General features: G+C 41.8%; 2 protein-coding genes across 11 annotated transcripts in view; one reads left to right on the top strand and one right to left on the bottom strand.

The window, feature by feature from the left end:
- Positions 1 to 60: 60 nt before the first annotated feature.
- On the top strand, positions 61 to 17,060 carry LOC126985421 (RNA-binding protein lark-like). 3 transcript variants are annotated; one of them, XM_050840284.1, is made up of 10 exons: positions 61 to 136; positions 3,996 to 4,843; positions 6,023 to 6,121; positions 6,838 to 7,086; positions 7,606 to 7,677; positions 8,728 to 8,997; positions 9,692 to 9,859; positions 13,531 to 13,866; positions 14,293 to 14,375; positions 14,649 to 17,060. In XM_050840284.1, the coding sequence occupies exons 2-10, from the start codon at positions 4,574 to 4,576 to the stop codon at positions 14,671 to 14,673; spliced, it is 1,572 nt and encodes a 523-aa protein (XP_050696241.1). In that variant the 5' UTR covers positions 61 to 136; positions 3,996 to 4,573; the 3' UTR covers positions 14,674 to 17,060. The 3 variants fall into 3 exon arrangements, with proteins under 3 accessions (XP_050696241.1, XP_050696240.1, XP_050696242.1); XM_050840283.1 differs by having other exon boundaries at positions 5,996 to 6,121; XM_050840285.1 differs by lacking the exon at positions 6,023 to 6,121.
- LOC126985420 (uncharacterized) overlaps positions 15,450 to 18,238 on the bottom strand; it is a 112,667-nt gene continuing 109,878 nt past the window's right edge. For all 8 annotated transcript variants that reach the window (XR_007738696.1, XM_050840276.1, XM_050840278.1 and 5 more), the window contains exon 11: positions 15,450 to 18,178. Coding sequence is in view for 7 of the 8 variants with exons in the window: in XM_050840276.1 (XP_050696233.1) it covers positions 18,068 to 18,178 (111 nt within the window). In the remaining variant the exon portion in view is untranslated. The remainder of the gene's footprint in view (positions 18,179 to 18,238) is intronic.

The raw sequence follows: 18,238 nt of genomic DNA, 5'->3' as shown, positions 1-18,238 counted from the left end.
CAAGTGATCTAAATGAGTAAATAAGGGCATAAAGGAGGAGAGAAGAGCACAAAAGAGGAGAAATAAAGGAAGAGAAGATCAGTTTGTTTACCTTAATGGTGGCGGCGGGGTGCGTGCCAGGCCCTCGAGGATCTGGGTAACATTTCACCACCTTCTCGCCCCTTGCCTCCATTTTCTCCACCCTCAGAGACGCCGCGGCAGCCCAAGATCCTGTCAAGAAGCCACAAGCAGTTTTTTGTCAGGGAATAAAAGCGAGGCGCCCTGAAAACTGAGGGACGCCATGGTGGCCGTCAAGACCCTGGGCTCCTCTCCTCGCCAACACCTGGATGGGGAAATTTTCACTCCCGCCCCATTTTTTGTCTTCCCTTGTGCTTATTTTCCTGGATTTTACGTTTTTAGCGGTCTTTTTCATCTCCCTTGCTGCTTTTCCTGAATTTTGACCTACATTTTGCATCTTCCTTGGGTTTTCTGGCAATATTTTCACTCCCGCCCCTTTTCTTGTCTTCCCTTGAGCTTATTTTCCTGGATTTTACGTTTTTAGCGGTCTTTTTCATCTCCCTTGCTGCTTTTCCTAGATTTTCACCCTCGCCCGCACCTTCGTTTTATGCCTTCCTTGGGTTTTCCTGCAATATTTTCAATCCCGCCCCTTTTCCTGGCCGTCCCCGCCCATATTTATCTAGATTTTGCTTCTTTGTTGATGTATTTTGCCTTCCTTGCTGTTTTTCTCACTCTTAATACTCGTTTTTTACCCTCCCGTCTCCGTTTTTCCAAAATTTTCACTCCTGCCCCTTTTCCTGTCCTCTCTTGTGCTTATTTTCCTGGATTTTACGTTTTTAGCTGTCTTTTTCATCTCCCTTGCTGGTTTTCCTGAATTTTCACCTACATTTTGTATCTTCCTTGGGTTTTCTGGCAATATTTTCACTCCTGCCCCATTTTTTGTCTTCCCTTGTGCTTATTTTCCTGGATTTTAAGTTTTTAGCTGTCTTTCATCTTCCTTGCTGCTTTTCCTGGATTTTCACCCTCGCCCGCACCTACATTTTGTGTCTTCCTCGGGTTTTCCTGCAATATTTTCATTCCCGCCCCTTTTCTTGTCCTCCCCTGCGCTTATTTTCCTGGATTTTGCATTTTTGTTGATGTTTTTACCTTCCTTGCTGTTTTTCTCACTCCTAATACTCCGTTTTTTACCCTCCCGTTTCTGTTTTTCATAAATTTTCACTCCCATCCCTTTTCTTGTCCTCCCTTGTGCTTATTTTCCTGGATTTTACGTTTTTAGCTGTCATTTCATCTTCCTTGCTGCTTTTCCTGAATTTTCACTTACATTTTGCATCTAATTTGGGTTTTCCTGCAATATTTTCACTCCCGCCCCTTTTCTTGTTCTCCCCCACGCACATTTACCTGGATTTTGTATTTTTGTTGATGTATTTTACGTTCCTTGCTGTTTTCCTCAATATTAATACTTGTTCTTTACCCTCCCGTTTCGATTTTTCCTAAATTTTCACTCCTGGCCCTTTTCTTGTCCTCCCTTGTGCTTGTTTTCCTGGATTTTACGTTTTTAGTGGTCTTTTTCATCTTTCTGGCTGCTTTTCCTGAATTTTCACCTACATTTTGCATCTTCCTCAGGTTTTCCTGCAATATCTTTACTCCCGCCCTTTTCTTGTCCTCCCCTGCGCTTATTTTCGTGGATTTTTCATTTTTAGTGGTCTTTTTCATCTTCCTTGCTGCTTTTCCTGGATTTTCACCTTCTCCCGCACCTACGAGTTGCGTCTTCCTCGGGTTTTTCTTGTCTTCCCCCGTGCTTATTTCACTTGCCTTTGCTGTTTTGTTGATGTATATTACCTTCCTTGCTGTTTTCCTCAATTTTAATGCTCATTCTTTGCCCTCCCATCTCGGTTTTTCCTAAATTTTCACTCCCGACCCTTTTCTTGGCCACCCCCGTGCCTATTCATCTCTATTTTGCATTTTTTTCAGTCATTCATCTTCATTGCTGTTTCTACTCTTATTTTAGTCTTCATCTTTACCTTAGTGCCTCTGTTTTTCCTAAATTTTCCCTCCCACTCCTTTTCCTTGCCTTCTCCATGCTTATTTGCCTGGATGTTGCATTTTTTGTCAATGTATTTTACCTTCTTTGCTGTTTTTCCTGAATTTCCACCCTTGCCCTCACCTTTTTCTACAATATTTTCACTTCCCCTTCTTTACCTGCCCTTCCCTGTACTTGTTTACCTGGATTTTGCATTTCTATTGGTCTTGTTCACCTTTCTTGCTGTTTTTCTTACAATGTTTTCATCCTTCCTCATTACCTGGCCTTCCCCGAGTTCATTTACCTGGATTTGGCATCTATTATGTTCCTACTTTCCTTCCTTGATGTTTTTCCCACTAAATTTTCACTTCCGCCCCTTTCCCTACTGCCCACATATTTATTTAATTGGATTTTGCGTCTTTTCTACAATATTTTCACTTCAACCCCTTCACCTAGCCGTCCCTGCACTCATTTACCTCTATTTTACATCTCTGTTGTTCCTATTCACCTTCCTTGCTGTTTTTTCCTTAATTTTCACCTTTATTTTACCATCTCTGACCCACCCTCGTTCTTTAGCTCCTTACCTGGCCTTTCATGTCCCCCTCAACTTCATTTTACCTCTTTATCTGCCTGTTCACCTGCCCCGATTTATTAGTTTGTTTCCTTTTCCACATTTTTGCCCATAAATGGATTTTTTTTTTTTTTTTTACAATTAGTGATCAATTTTGGGTCATGCTTTCCACACATAGCTATGTCTGACCTCCTGATACTGTATTTAAATGATAGCTGACCTCTCCTGATCTTTGTGTGCTTACCTGAGTGGCCTAAATCAATGGGAGCAGATAGCAGCTTGTCTCAGAACTTGTGTGATAAGGAACTTTCACTTATGCCTGTCTGAGATACTGATTGAAGCCCCATTTTTGGTTGTTATTCTTCAACCTTTAGCTGTTTTGTGCCATTTTCTCATGTTTTTGACTAACTGTTAGGTCTCTTGTGTTGGGATTTCATGGAGATGAAATAAGCTTCAGGCCGTGATGAAAATAGTTGGGGAAGTAATACTAATCCACTAAACTTTCCTCCGTTTTTGCCTTTTGGACAGGAGCACTTAATTTGCTTACGATTACTGAGTTTGAAAGTTAACATAATACTCAGCACTACCAAACAGGGAAAAATACAGCAAAGAGGCTTATACTTACCCTTTGTATAGCAATGTGTGTGCCGAGGGCCATTCCACTGATTGGTTAACTTTGTGGTGGCTGTGCTGGACCAGTCTAGAGAAAGAGAGAGTTAATTTTAGATTAGAAAGAAACACTATTGATGATTGCTGGTTGGCCACATAATTATAAATGGTTAGACCTGACAGTGTCTTCCGTCAAACCTTGTAAGGGAAAATAAGAACGTCAAATGGAGAAGAAAGAAAGGAAAAGACCTGATTGTGTCTTGTATTTGTCTTATTGATGCAGTGTTTCTTAACTCACTGATGCATCCAAGTGTTTACCCAAGCTTGTTTTCCTCTTATTTGTCAAAGCATCTCAACAGCTTTGTCACCACTTCAAGATATTAGTGGAAACATATTCTGGGAGTATTTTATTCAAAGTAAATTGATTATTATCCAACAAATCTGATCTAACAAAATCATTTCCTTTAACATGCATCATTTGACCATTGACTAAGGGAAGTGCACAGCTACCAATTGTATTATTGATTGATATGTTCAGTAACTGGTGCAGGAGTCATTAGTTTTTCCAGTAATTAAGATAACAGCAGGCCAGAGTAAAGATTGAAAGTAGTAGTTTGTGATGAGGGATGGCAAACAGTTAGAAATATTAGCCTCAGTAAGTTTCCTGCTAGATATAGATTTCCAAGTGATCTGCTAAACACTTGAATGGCAGCAAACTCATAGTAAAAAGTATGATATCCCAAGAAGTAAAAAATTAATACCAGGAACATATAATAATCTTTTCCTTTTAAATTTTAGGTAAGTTCAAATAAGTGAATCACTCCATCTCAAACAAAACCTGGATAAAGAAGAATTAAGCCAAACTCTGAGATTGTAAGAGAATACAGTTCGGGTCACAAATAACTCCAGTGATTCATAACAGAAATAAGAGACGTCAGTCGCTGCAGAAGAACAATACGCCAGCAACTGGAAACCTACATTCATTAAGGAAGACAAACATTTAACAAAGCCTAAAAAGAAAAAAAGAAAACAAAAAAAACCTCTAGTGTTACAAGTAAATCAATAAGTGCGTAGCTTAAGATAACGTAAGCTGCAGTGTGGAAGTGGAGCAACATCGGTGTAAAAACGACTGCGCTGTGTAGAGGGAGAACCAGGAAGCGGAAAAAGAAAGGAAGACACTGAGAATCATGATCCAGTGAGATGCTGCAACCCACTGGAACAGAAAAATCAATGTAACAGAGAGAAAAAAAAGTGTTAACATGATTCTATAGCAGCTTTATGTAGAGAGGGAGAAAGACAGAACAGATAATAAAGTGTTTAAAAAAGTTATAGACGGATTGAGAGACAGAGAAAGGTATACAAAAGGGATTATTGGGATGAACATGGAGTGCAGTGACTTTGGACCTTCATCGAGGCAGAGCAACCTGATAGACGTCAACGTGAACTTCAACCTCATCAACATAAAGCCAATGAACGGGAACTTGATCGACGTGAACGCTCGGAACGGAGAGCTCATGGACGTGAAGGAGATCGCGGTGGTGGAGAACGGCGTGGTGGTGGGGCGCAAGGCTCACCTCCAGGACCGTCTCGACCGCCTGGAAGTGCTTTACCGTGACACCCGACAGGAACTGGAGGCTACGCGGGAGGTAATGTGGGTGTGAGGGTGACTGGGCTGCTCGGCATGTGTGTGTGAGTGCGTGAGTGTTTGTTTAGGTATTGGTGATCATTCTACTAAGCTTGTCTGTTTGCCTGTTTTTCTTCCATTTTCTTAGTGATTATTTTTCTTTATGATTATCGTAATAGTAATTGTAGTGTAAGTTGTAGTTTTTTAGGTAGTTTGTAGTTTGTTATAATTCATGTGCAGTGAAATCTATTATAGTATTTAAAAATTTTGTTTGCTTGCTTTTAGTGTATTCTAACTTTCTAAGTAGTATATAATTATGTTGTTTGAGTTTTTTTCAGCCGGAATCCTTGAGAGCACTTAAGAATTTTGTTTTCCTTAAAAATGAGTGAATGTGTTCAATGTAGCTGCATTAAGTTTTATTCTTTTGTGATATCCACTTGATAAGAGTTACTTCATCCAAAGAATTGTGTTGAGTTCATTTTTCTTTAATTTGTTTCTTAGCTTGTAACTTAGGTTGTCTGGGTGTGTGTTGTGTGTGTGTGTTTGCCCGAAGTAATACTCATCATCTTCCTTGTATTGCTCTTTCTCCTCAGCTCCTCATTGATCTTTAGCTAGGCATCTCCTTAAATGAGAAATACAGTGAGAAAGCAAAGAAAGTCAAATAAGGTCAATTAATAGCAAAAATATATGTTTAATCACTAACAAAAAAGAAAAGGAAATTTTTGTATGATAAACATCATGTAATACCTTAACATAACATTGAGCATGAACTGAATGAGGTAAAGAAATATGTAGACTAAAAGTAGACATGTAACACTTAGACAAGCATGAAACAGCAAACAGGGAAAGACACACCAGAATGTTATGTAAATGAGGATAGAAAAAGCATCAGTCATGGCGAGTTAAAACAGAGAAAGCGAGTAGCAGTATTATCACCATTCTTTCACAAAAACATGAAGTGGAGACAGGCCAGGGAGGGTAAGGAGAAAACTTATGTATGAAAAAGTCAAACAAATCAGAAACAAAATCCATCAATCCCCAGCTGTTGTCACTCCTGTAAAGTAAAAAAGAGAACAGTTTCAAAGTCCCTGCATTGAAAAACCCAAGGAATTAATGTAGTCACCCTCCCTTCTTTTTCCATCTTTGCGTTTGACATTTTCCACGGTGGCTGCAGACTCTCTCAAGGTTCCGTCCCCCGCAGTTGGCCGGCCCCACATATACCCTTTGGTCGAGCGGGGTGTCGTACAGCTCCCGCAGCGCATCCATCACCCAAGGGCTTGAGGACACAGCGGTTTATGAGGTCTGTCCCCTGAATCGGCACATCCTTCCCGCCACCACACACCCACATACTCACACACTTGCACACACATACACTTACATGTTATTGTATGTGTGTATATCTAAATTTAAGGAATTATATATATGTAAAATGTGACAAAATATGGGACATTACCAGCTTGGCTCAATCCTGTAAAAATTAAAATAGAGAACACACAGCCATGCTACACACACACATACTCCTATCTGGTCTGGTCTAGTCTGGCTAATGAACCTCAAGTCCATAAGTCACAAAAGGTTCAGTAACTCATGGCGTAAGTCTTGAGAGGCCAAAATGAGACTGTGGCTGGAGTCAAATACAGTGGACATTTTATTGTCACTAAAATTGCAGTCACCCATATTGCTATCCCACATGACAAAGTGTATGAATAAGATCAGTGTTTTATAAGAGAGACAAAAAAGAAAAAAGATTTATTTCAAAAAGGAAAAAACAATTTTTGTCACTATTTTTCACCCTTAGTAATGCCTATGCCACTAAAAACAACAAAAGACTGTACTCCAGTAGAATATTGAAAACAAACTTAATTGACCTTAGATTGATTACTTGCTGCTTTTGTTTGCTGTCTCTGCCATTTCCTGTGCCTCATTAACATATTATTCTTTCCTTTTCTCCCCTCAATGCTACCTTTATGCTAACACACACACACACACACACACGCATTTACACACATCACACAGGGAGGAGGAAGCAGCATCAGTGGTGGCGGCGGTGGCAGCTATGGCGGGAACACCGGCGGAACGTTTAAGATCTTTGTGGGGAACCTGAGTGACCTGACCACCCCCAGCGACCTACGTGAGGCTTTCGGAAACTTCGGTGTGGTGGTGGAGGCCGACGTGCTGAAGAATTACGGGTTTGTGCACATGCTGGGAGAGGAGGAGGGACTGCGCGCCATCACTGCTCTGAATGGGAGGATGCTGAACGGGAAGGTAAGGAGGGTAGGAGAGTGGGGGAGTGCTAGTAATTGGGAATGGTAGAGAGAGAAGTTAAATGAGTGCCTAACATTCATCATATGGATTTATAGTGCTGATTACAGTACATCTTGATACATAACAAACTCACACTTTAACCTTCAGAAATCACTTTTTGAAATAACTTTACAGGTTTAAAAGAGAGAGCGAGAGAGAGAGGTTTAAATAACTGCCTAACGTTCGTCATATGGATTTCAAGTGCTGATAATGTACATGTTGATACAAAACAAATGCTTTCACTTCCAGAAATCCCTTTTTGAAATAACTTTACAGGTTTAAGGAAATTATTTTACCTCAACTCAAGGAATATTTCTGCAAACTACAGAGCTAACAGATAAGACCACACAGTTTATTATTATTATTTATGCATGATTATTTATTTATTCCTTTTTTGCTGTTAACTGTTGTCATTATCTGTTTCAGCCACTAAGTACTGCCATTATACTTTCCACTACTAACCCTGGCTTATTTTTCCAGCCGCTGATTGTCGCCGTGTCCACCTGTGGGAGGCGGTCAACGGACCACTCGTCCCACTACAGAGACGCCAAGGTGGGGTGATTGCACTGTTTCCTCTTAGCATCATTTCTTTTAAAACTGTAATCAATAATTTCTTCTCTTTAACCCAGTAGCAGTGACGGGCCAAATTTGTGCCATGATATAACCCCCCCAAAATAATTGATTCATAATCTGATCACAAATGCTTTGATATATATTATGAAATGGTTTGTGTGAGGGGTGATTTTTTCTCATTTTTCTTGCTTGGAGGGACCATTAAGAAACATGATCCCCGCTGCTACCGGGTTAAGGCCTTAGTAATGAAGCACCATTTATAGAAGGCTTTATTAAGTGCCTTGAGTTCATAGGTTAGTGAGCTACCTAATTGTGAATGTTTTTCCCTCTAGAACTTTGTCCTTCATTTCCATAATAACTCTTTTCTCCCTTCATAACCATCCTTTCACTTTATTACACTTATTCTTCCTTCAATTACTGTCCCCATTATCTCCATTCTAGGATCTGTGATTTCACGGAATTCCTGCAAGAATTGTTGGTGTGTTGACTGGCCTGTACTCAGGGTCTGAGAGTGCTGATAAGTGTGGAAGGGAATATCCAAATTCTTTCCTGCAAATGTGGGAGTGAGGCAGGGCTGTGTCTTTGCCCTATTACTTTTCAGTGGGAGTGAGGCAGGGTTGTGTCCTTGCCCCATCACTTTTCAACACTTTTACAGACTGGGTATTAGGAGTTGCAGACCAAAGTCATTGTGGAGCATCTATTGGCAACACAAGGGTCAATGACCTTGATTTTGCCAATGGTGCAGTAATCCTTGGGGTCACTGGAGGTTCTGGTGATGGCTCTTGAGGAGGCAAGGAGGCAAAATCATTGGGACTTTGGGTTTCCTGGGCAAAGACCAAATACAGGTGTTTGGAAGCTTACTAAATGAAACAGTCCAGTCTTTTCATGCATGTGGCAAGGACATCAAAATCTCTGAAAATTTCACATATCTTTGTAGTGTAGTGCAGAAGAATGGCACTCGGTAATAATGAGCCAAAATGTTTGAAAATTCAGACCTGTCTTTAACCTCCTGTCTCCTTACCTGTACAGCCTGAGAGGCACAGACATGGGGCTGGGGGTGGTGGCGGGGGCAGCAGCACCAGCAGTGGCTCTGGCAACTTTAAGATTTTCGTGGGCAACCTGAGCCACTGTGCCACCAGCGGGGACATCAGGAACCTCTTTGAGCAGTACGGGACCATTGCTGAGGCCGACGTCATCACCGCCCGAGGAATAAAGACTTACGGCTTTGTCCACATGGTGTCCCGTTCTGATGGGGAAGCTGCCATCGCTGCTCTGAACGGCTATGTGCTGCATGGAAGGGTATGTGTGTTTGTGTGTGTGTGTGTGTGTGTGTGGTGGGGGAGTGATTGAGCAGAGGTTATCTGGGTATAGGATGTGGGATAGAGTTGGGGTTGATGTGGGTCGAAGGATGATGCGAGTGGGTAAAGGTGATGTGGGTTGTGCGAATGGTATGTGAGAGTTTGAGTTTGGGGAACTTTAATGATATGATCAATATGTATCTATATCTAAGGTGCCCTGTCCCCCTCACAGGAACTTCCCCCAAGGCCAAGGGGGTAACTACAGCAGTTTCTATTTTTCCCCGTTGTGGCACTCCCTTTCTGCACTTTCAATCCCTCGCCTTCCAACTCTCTCCAGCACTCATTTACTCTATTGATCATTTAATTGATTGTCTACCCTGGTAACATTTCCCTTAGTCCAGCCCCTATACACTTTTCTCACAGTCATCCTCATTTGCTACATCATCCCATATCCAAACCTCAGAGTACCACCATTAAACCACTCCACAGTCTAATCCCCATGTTGTTATACCCATAGCAAAACTCATACCTATCCTCATTACTTTATCCCATCGTGACACACCACATGCTCCTCTTATATAGCTCCTTTGCAATAATAATAATAATAATAATAATAATAATAATAATAATAATAATAATAATAATAATAATAATAGTAATAATAATTTCACCTACCTGTGTGTCCTCCATCACAGCCCATGGTGGTGGCAGCCTCGACCGGGACACGAAGAACTGGACCACAGAGGATAAAGATCTTTGTGGGCAACGTGAGTCCCCACACCACCACACAGGAGCTGCGCAGCCTCTTCCAGTCCTACGGGAATGTAGTGGAAGCAGACATCCTCAGTAACTACGCCTTTGTGGTGAGGACCTGGGATTCGGGGGGAGGCAGGGGTGCTGAGGAAAGTGTGTGTCAGTGTGTGTGTATGTGTGTATGTCTTGGGTTGTGGTTCATAGCAACTTACAATGCTGAACAGAAGACCCTTGCTTTAACGGACCAGTCATACCCATTTTCGGATACGTGAGGTATTGAATTCTACGGGTAATAGAGAGGTCAATATTTCTGAGCTGCTGTTTCCTACCATGCCACGCCACGCCCGCCCCGGTCGTTATCTTTAACTTCAGTGGCAAAGTGCAGTATGTTACAAGAAAATGAGATAATGGCAACTGAAGTTGGGTGATCATTGTTGTCTTTGCCTGAATTATCCTCAGAACAAAGTTTGGCAGGCAACACATTGCTCTGATGACAAGCTTTTTTTTTTTCAGTTTTCCTTGTTTCTAGCTCTCCTGCAAACACCAGAAGGTGAGGCAAAGCCTTCATTGTCATTTGACAATACATCTCCACTATGTAAACATAATGTCACAAAAAGAAACAAGAATGAGGAGCAGATGTTGACCAACAAGTAATGATGGAGTGAGTAAGGCTCGCTCTGCCCTCTCATTCGCTGGGAAAGTCACATAACCTTGGGCTGCCATTTGCTGTCACCCCTCATGATGCTGTGCCTTGCTATGATGTCTGGTGCTGCAGTTGTTTGTGCAACTTCACCTCACCATTTGTAGAAAAAGTAGACCTTGCTGCTCTCTTGGTCAGACACCTTGCCTCTGAACACCCAGTGTGGGGCATCTTACCTTAGAATCGGTCCCCTTGTAGCTTGCCTCATTCATTAGACCACAATACCACTGACACAATAAAAAGTCACCCCATCAGTAGCCCCACTGCCAGCTTGCCTTAACCCATCAGGCCATTACTGAGACTGGATAACTGAAGTGACCTGGAAAAGGGTGCCTGGATGGGGAAGCTCATGCACCAACTTGGGTGTTGTCTTCTGCCATCCCTGCAGCTGCACCACCTTTGATTTTTTTATCGGCATCCTTGCTCTAATTAATATAGTAATCTATTACCTTTTAAGGCTCAGACAGTGTTAGTTAGGATACGTGACGTGAGTACTGTACCTTTCAGAGACATTAGTAGATAATTTGCAAAAGTATGCTGTTTAAGTGCCCAGAAAATCAAAAACTAAAAATTTACATTTCATAGTTGAACTTATTATTTGTCCCATCTTGAAAAATATGGCATTTATCTATGTTAAAAGGAATCTCCCATTTATCAGAGCAAGCTGAAATTCTACACAAACTTTTTGGAGGCTTTGCCTGTCTTGGTCTGAGAGGACTGATGAGTTATCAATCTTTTGTGTTATCAGCAAATTTAGTAATGAAATTGTTGAGTCCAACATTGACAAAACAATCATATTTAGAGAAACCTCCTCTGTAACATGCTATTGTATATCTTTACAGTAATTTGATTCTCATGGTACATAAAACAATGCAAACAAAACAACTTTGTTGACCGCAGAAGAACCGTCTCGTGCCGTTGGCCTCCCTTTTTGCTTGCCTTCATGTTCTGTCGCATATATACGAGCCATGTGTAGCAAGGCATACTTTCTCTGTTTTGAACGTAAGCAAGTTTCGTGAATATCGAGGTCCGAGAGTACACGGTGAACTAACAATGTTGACTCAATCAGCAGAAAATACTTGAAATATGTCTATTCAGTTTTATGATAAATAATAAATTAAAGGGAGTGTTGATTTAATGATGGTAATACTTTTCATCAAATAAAAGTTTGCCAGAGGGAGCAGGAATTTGGCTACAATTGAGGGTAGTAGTGACAAACTCGTTGGCCGCTCATAGCTATAACAGGTAACCCCCATTATTCGACCGTTCGCTTTTCGACATTTTGTTTTCGACATTTGTATTTCCATACCCTTTTCGTTGTTTCGACGTGCAGTATTGCCATTTCGACTTCCGTTTTCAAATCGCGCACCAGACTTCCACCCGGTCGCCGGCCAGCCTTTCTGACTGGCATATACTGTATCAGCTTGGCTGTCTCCTTCTCTCCCCTCTATCTTCACATACTCATTTAAATTTTCAGTCACCATCAATAGATGATAACGTTGGACCAGTAAGTATTTTAAGTAAAATGCTATATCATTGGTGATGGCAGCAGTGACCTATGACGGGTCACGGACTCATGAGAGGCTGTGAGAGTCTCACCTCCTCCCTCTCTCAGTCAGTTGGCTTCTCCCTGCACACTTTCTTTAGGTATTTCCTCTTCACTTTGAATGAGCTTCAATTTTACTGACACCATCCTCAAAATTGTTTCAGGCTTTGCAATGCTCGTAGGAGTATTCAGTGGAAGATTCACTAAGTTCTTGCCGCCACCAGATTTGTTTATCATGAACTCCAAGGTCAAGTGAGTGTTTGGGTCTCATCAATTCATTGATATACAGTCCAGGATCTAAAAAAAATTCTTAACTAGGCCTAATGATTACTTCATATTTCTGTGAGCTAAAGTATTCTTTTTTTTTTATTTATAGTATGCCTTGTTATTTTGCTTGGTTAATTGTGAAGACTTCAGACCAACCCTCAACAGCTACTGCTGCCCAGCCATGGTTCACGTAGGGAAAAATACTATGTGCCCTTCCAGGCTGAGCTGGATTGAATAGGTAAATTTGGGTTAGTTATACTCAGGCTGGGCATCCAATCTAGACAAAGCAGTTTAGTGCAGGGCTGTCAGTGACTAGTGTGAATGCACTGTGCTCACGCCCCGTGTGAAGTGGCCAGTCGTGAGGAAGCAGCTGCCTCGGTTTCTATATAAGATATATAAGCGCATGGGGAAAAAGTTCGTTGTTCGTCAATTTCGTCATTCGACCACTTTCGATGGAACGCAACCCTGTCGAAAAGTAGGGGTTATCCCTTTTCTGTACACCGCTGATTTGTGTTACTAAGTAGTAAGGTTCTTTAAAACGACTATGACGACTGTGTGTACGGGCCTGTGGAATATCTAATATTGTAACAATCAAACGTTTCTACGATGAATGCCTCCGTCCCGCCCGTCCGGTGCCATGTTTGTTTGCATGGGATGGCCAGCTTCTTGTGTGTTTCTTGTCCCCTTTATTGTGAGTAATGCCCAATTTTTTCCATGACAAACGCTGCTGCCCCGCCGAGCCCTCCTGTCCAGGACTATAGTTGTTTATGTGGATTATCCGGCGGCTTTCGTGTTCCATCGTGCTTTCTGTTATATCGTAGTCGTGCTGAGATGGGTGTGGTGCTCCTCCATCATTAGTCTAATTGTTTTGTGTTTTGAATTCACTGCTGGTTATAAGAATGATTTCAAATAATACTAAAAATGGGTAAATGTTGATAGTGTTTTGTTCTCACACTCATGGTCAGGTGCAACCTGACCATGAGATCACCACTGTGCAAACTGGTGGATGGTCTGTGTTGGTTACGGTAGGTTTCCAGAAAAGTAATGTACCATGATATTGTGATCATCAAGAATTTTGTCAAGAAAATCCAAAATCTAGGAAATGATGATCTGTGAAATCAAAGGTCCAGCGTGATTTGATTTACCTGATCACACAAACTGCAGATAGAAGTATGAATAAATTAGGGTAAGCAGTGTGAGTAAAGGCACACCAGCAGAAGCAGATCCCCACATTGGCCTTGGAATGACTCATCTGCCTCACCTTGCAGCACATGGACAACATAAGTCAGGGCAAGAGAGCCATTCGTGAGCTTGATGGATATGAGCTGCACGGATCGGCCCTGTCGGTGCAGGAGTCCCGTAGTCAGCCCTTCCAGCACTCCCCTTCCCCCCTGCCACCAGCTGAGCCCCAATTTAACAGGGCCCCAGCCAGCCACCCCCAGAGCTACTACAGGGAACCACCTCCACCGGACCCATGCCTCCCTGCCCCTGCCCTCTATGAGCCGCAGTACAGCCGCCCGGCCAGCTACTACAGGGGACGCTATGATCCCTACCTGCCCCTGCCAGCACCTCACCATGCCAGGGGCTGGGGCGAGGAGCACAGGGTAGGTACACCTGACTGTCCCATTATGATGTGCCTGTGCTTGTCTTGTCCCAGGACAGACTTATCCATGGTACACTTAAGTTTTCTTAAGGCCTCCAGTGTTAGAGTGAGTGTTTTGAGTAGCGAGAGATCAAATACTGGGATTCATTTAGTGCAAGCTACAAAATATTCAAACAAAAATGATGGAGTAGGGTGATCAGGTTATAAATATTAGAACCAGAGACCATGATAAAATGAAATTTGACAAGAAACGGATTTACATGATTGAAAATCAAATAGTGCACATTACATGTATCAAGTAGCACAAATGCAATATTGAGAGTTTGTGTCTCCATCAGATTATCATACCATTAGGGACTCTGCTGACCTTAGGAAAATCATGCATTAATAACTTTTAATAATACGGTTCTCGTCCTTGGTGTTTCAGGAGAATTACTATGAGCGCTACCCTGACCAGCCTCCTCCAAACCTGGACTACGCCTGCCCCCCGCAGCCCCCCTCCCCGCCACGGTGAGCCACTCTATGCACTTCTTTGAACATGAAAAAGTGTAACAGTTGTATAAATAAAGTAGAAAAGTGAAGTAACTCATAGTAGTTTAGTTTTAGTAACTTTAGTTGTACATAACCTCAAAACTAACTTACCTCAGCTTTCTCCTTTCATCTTTTACTCTTTCCAACTCCATCTTCCTATTCTTCTCATCTCCTTCCTCCATTCTCAGTCAGTCCTGTCCTTTCTTTCTGGCTTCATATCCATATACATAATCCGCATTGTCCTGTTTGCAGGTACACCAGCCAGCGACCTTTCTAAGCTCTCCCGTCCCCCTCGGCACCCTCTTTGGTGTGGACCTTTCCTGGCACTTCCGACGGCCCTCCTGCCTCCCTCCCTCCCCCTCGTACCACACTCACGCAGGGCTGAGTGCCGCCCTGCCACACTGGCGTTCCTGTCCCCGGCACCCACCTGACGTTTGCGATAATTACTGCCGCCGCCGTTCCCCCTACTACTGTAGCCGTAACGTTTTTAATGTCGTTGAGGTTCTCGTTTATATCCGTAGCGCCTCCGTTCTTTCGCACTTTTAATTTATACTGGTAGTGCTTTTTTTCATAAGAACTGACGAAAAATGGATGACGATGACTATGAATTATGCTAATTTAAACTGGTAGACATTATTTTAGTTATCCCTATGTACAGCCTTCGTCCATGAGGCTCCAGGACTTGGTGTATCCATGTGATGACGCAGAATGCCCTGTACATTATGTGTTGCCTCCCTCAACAACCTCTTCCCCAGTACAGAAGCACTATATTATGAGAGGTTGTTAAGGAGAAAAGAACAAGAGTGTACAAGGTATTCTACAGGCAGTCCTTACACTCAGCCCCGCACCTCAACATACATGGGTTATATCTAATTTCTTTATAGTAGTTTTCCTGCCAGTCATATTATGTCTTTATTTAGGGATGACTGTCAGAAATTAATAGATTATTTTCAGTAGTTATTTCCTCACTGGTAGTGTTGCTAATTCAGAGACATATGTTCACTCTTACATTATAATTGTTTGGGATCACCATAAATAATCAATAAACTTAGACATTATGTGAATGTTTATTGGATTTCATATTGTTTAAATGATGAACATTATGTTCAGAAGCAGATTATTGCATTGGTAACATCTGCTGTCGTTCTGGTGTCTGTCCGTCAAAAAATCATTATGAAATATTTGAAGTGGAGGCTACTTATTATTTCCTAAATCCTAGTTGTATGGAAATAACATTAAGAACTACTTATATTCACCAAACTAAGTTAATCATAATTTTAATGGAGTTTGAAAATGAACACTGCAATTACCTCCTCTACAACACCTGTCCATATGGAGAATTAGTGACTAGTTTGCTGTGAGTCATGCAAATGTAACTGAACCTGTCAAGAGTCAAATTGTCTGAATAAAATCTTTTGCAAAACGGTGCACAAAAACGCCTTACTGCGCCACCAACAAACACCAAAACGGAACGGTTTCCTTCCACCACAACAACACGCAGGTGTAGGTGAGCCGCTTGTTGCACCGCCACCCAAACACAACAAGTAGCATGTGTGGAGAGTAAATGTCATATATTATACTTTACATACACTTGGGAAAATAATTGTCACCCAGACGGCAGACGTGCGAAATTTGTAACACCTACGAGTAGTGATGTGATAAGGCAGTCAGCCTGGTTAGCCAGGCTGTTATGTTACATATGATTACATACATACATCCACCCCAGGACCAGCAGCATTATTTTGTGCATCTCCACTTTTACAAGATATAATAAGGCTTCAACTCTGTGGTCTTGAAGTTTTTGCCATAATTCACTATGGCAATGTCGTTGCAGAAAACAATGATGCTGGACAAGGTCTGCTATGTAGAATTTTCTCGCAGAAAAGCTTATTTGTGAGAAAACAGACATGCACCATAATAGGAAACAGCTAAACTGTGTTTGTTTTCTGCTCTCAGAAAAGTATACACAATGCTTACACTTATCTGTCCTAGGAAACCTCCTCCTCCTGGGGCTGTGCTGACCGTGTGTATCAGAGGAGCCTTGTAACAAACAAGCACACATACACACACTTTCTCTCTCTCTCTCTCTCTCTCTCTCTCTCTCTCTCTCTCTCACACACTCGTAATGTTCTGTTACTCCACTCTGTCACAAGCACAAAAATCAGAAAGAATACACTTCATAGAAACTTTTTAACCTTCCTAAGCACTTTGTCTTCAATTCTGTCACTTCCATACAAGTACAAAGTCAATTACATAACCATGCATGTTTGTATGTACTCCAAACACTAGTTAAGCCTAATGAGAGTTCCTGGAGGATTCACTTGCTGTGAAACCTTGGCACCTCATCACCAGTGAACCTGAAGCAGTGAAACAAAACATGAATAGTGAAACCTGACCCTCAATGGTGGATCTTCAGTCTGCTCTGAAACTCAAAAGCAATGAAAGAAAAATAATTTCCTACCCAACAAAAGTAAACATATATATACATATATGTGATTTAGTTTCATGTAAGTCCATTTAGCCAAAAAATTAAATAATGTAATTTCCTCTCATGTTTCAATGTTTCAACTCCAAAACATTGTCTGTATGTGATTCCAAGAATGACACATTTTCTACAACACTCAAACAAAACAGTAGTCAGCCTCCATCCTAATGTTAAATTATCCTCCATCCTAATGTTAAATTATAAGTAAAAAAAAAAAAAGCCATTATTACACACGAGATAAAAGAATAGCAACATTCATTCGGAGGTCTCAGAGTAATGACTATAATCTTGAGCATTGTAGTCCAGCCGCGAGGGACGGAGAGGGAAGGACACAGCCGCTCAAAACTCAATTCTTTGGCAATAAAGACAAATGCTGACCTTTGTTTTGCAATTCCTGGCAATCACTTTGGCATAAATTTTGTTTTACTTGTGGATTTGCCTTCCCAAGCTGTCCCTTCCTCATGGCCCATTGACTACTCAACTTTTGGATTTATGCTTAACAAAGAAATGTCGGGGAACGCACACAAACAAACACATGAAACAAAGGTTACAAATACATACAAATTGATATCTTTCCTTACTTTAGGGATAATTGAATGAATAAGTCATATGTATACATGTCTGGTATCTGAAAGAGCCTTCCTCAGGTGACTTTCCTGCCACAGCTCATGATATACACACAAAGTCAACTGAAGCAGCTTGCCAAACCTGTGGCTACATGGAAAAATAGACATTCTTCCTATCTTAATTTAATCTATGGCGAGGCCTTTGGCATTACAAAGGCTCTCAGTTCCCCGTTAGTATCATACATAAAAGTAATAATTATAAATATATAGAATGCCCATCCTAAATACCTCATGGTTAACTGATGCTAGAGAAGTGTTGTGGGGCAAATGAAAGTCCTCCATTTACACACCTTCCATTGGTACAGCTTTCACGCACTACCCTTGAAGCAGGCCTGCAGAGACCCAACTCTTGTATACAGAAGTAAGCAGGACGACTCGTGAGGAGGACAAGACCAAAGCATCAAGAGTAATGACCCAAGAATAGGACTTAAAACAACATCCTGTCGCCCTTCACACGTTCTTTGGAATACAACAGATGATGCAACACAAATGAGCAGACTCCTGGCCTCCTTATGAATGACCAAGAGCAGGAGGAGAGGAAGGGGGAAAAGTATGAAGAGTTATGATGTCTCAGGAAGCGATGGAGAGCGTGACGGGAGACACTGGTAGTGGATGCCATCCGTGCTGACCAAGAGTGACCCTTTGTTTTGCCAGATGTCCTTGTTGGCACCCTGTTACCAAGAGGAACATCGTCAGAGGGGTATGGCGGCCGCACAATCTAACATAGTACC

Source organism: Eriocheir sinensis, chromosome 59 (genome assembly GCF_024679095.1).
Source record: "Eriocheir sinensis breed Jianghai 21 chromosome 59, ASM2467909v1, whole genome shotgun sequence".
NCBI lineage: Eukaryota > Metazoa > Arthropoda > Malacostraca > Decapoda > Varunidae > Eriocheir > Eriocheir sinensis.
Note: the sequence above shows the minus strand (reverse complement) of the source record. Positions and strands in the feature narration are given on the sequence as shown.

What these genes read in the sequence shown, in the direction of transcription:
- LOC126985421 (XM_050840283.1), top strand. Translation starts at nt 4,574, where the DNA reads ATGAACATGGAGTGCAGTGACTTTGGACCTTCATCGAGGCAGAGCAAC. An exon ending in CCCACTACAGAGACGCCAAG is followed by an intron (nt 7,678 to 8,727) that starts GTGGGGTGATTG and finishes TTACCTGTACAG; the next exon opens with CCTGAGAGGCACAGACATGG. An exon ending in GCTATGTGCTGCATGGAAGG is followed by an intron (nt 8,998 to 9,691) that starts GTATGTGTGTTT and finishes CCTCCATCACAG; the next exon opens with CCCATGGTGGTGGCAGCCTC.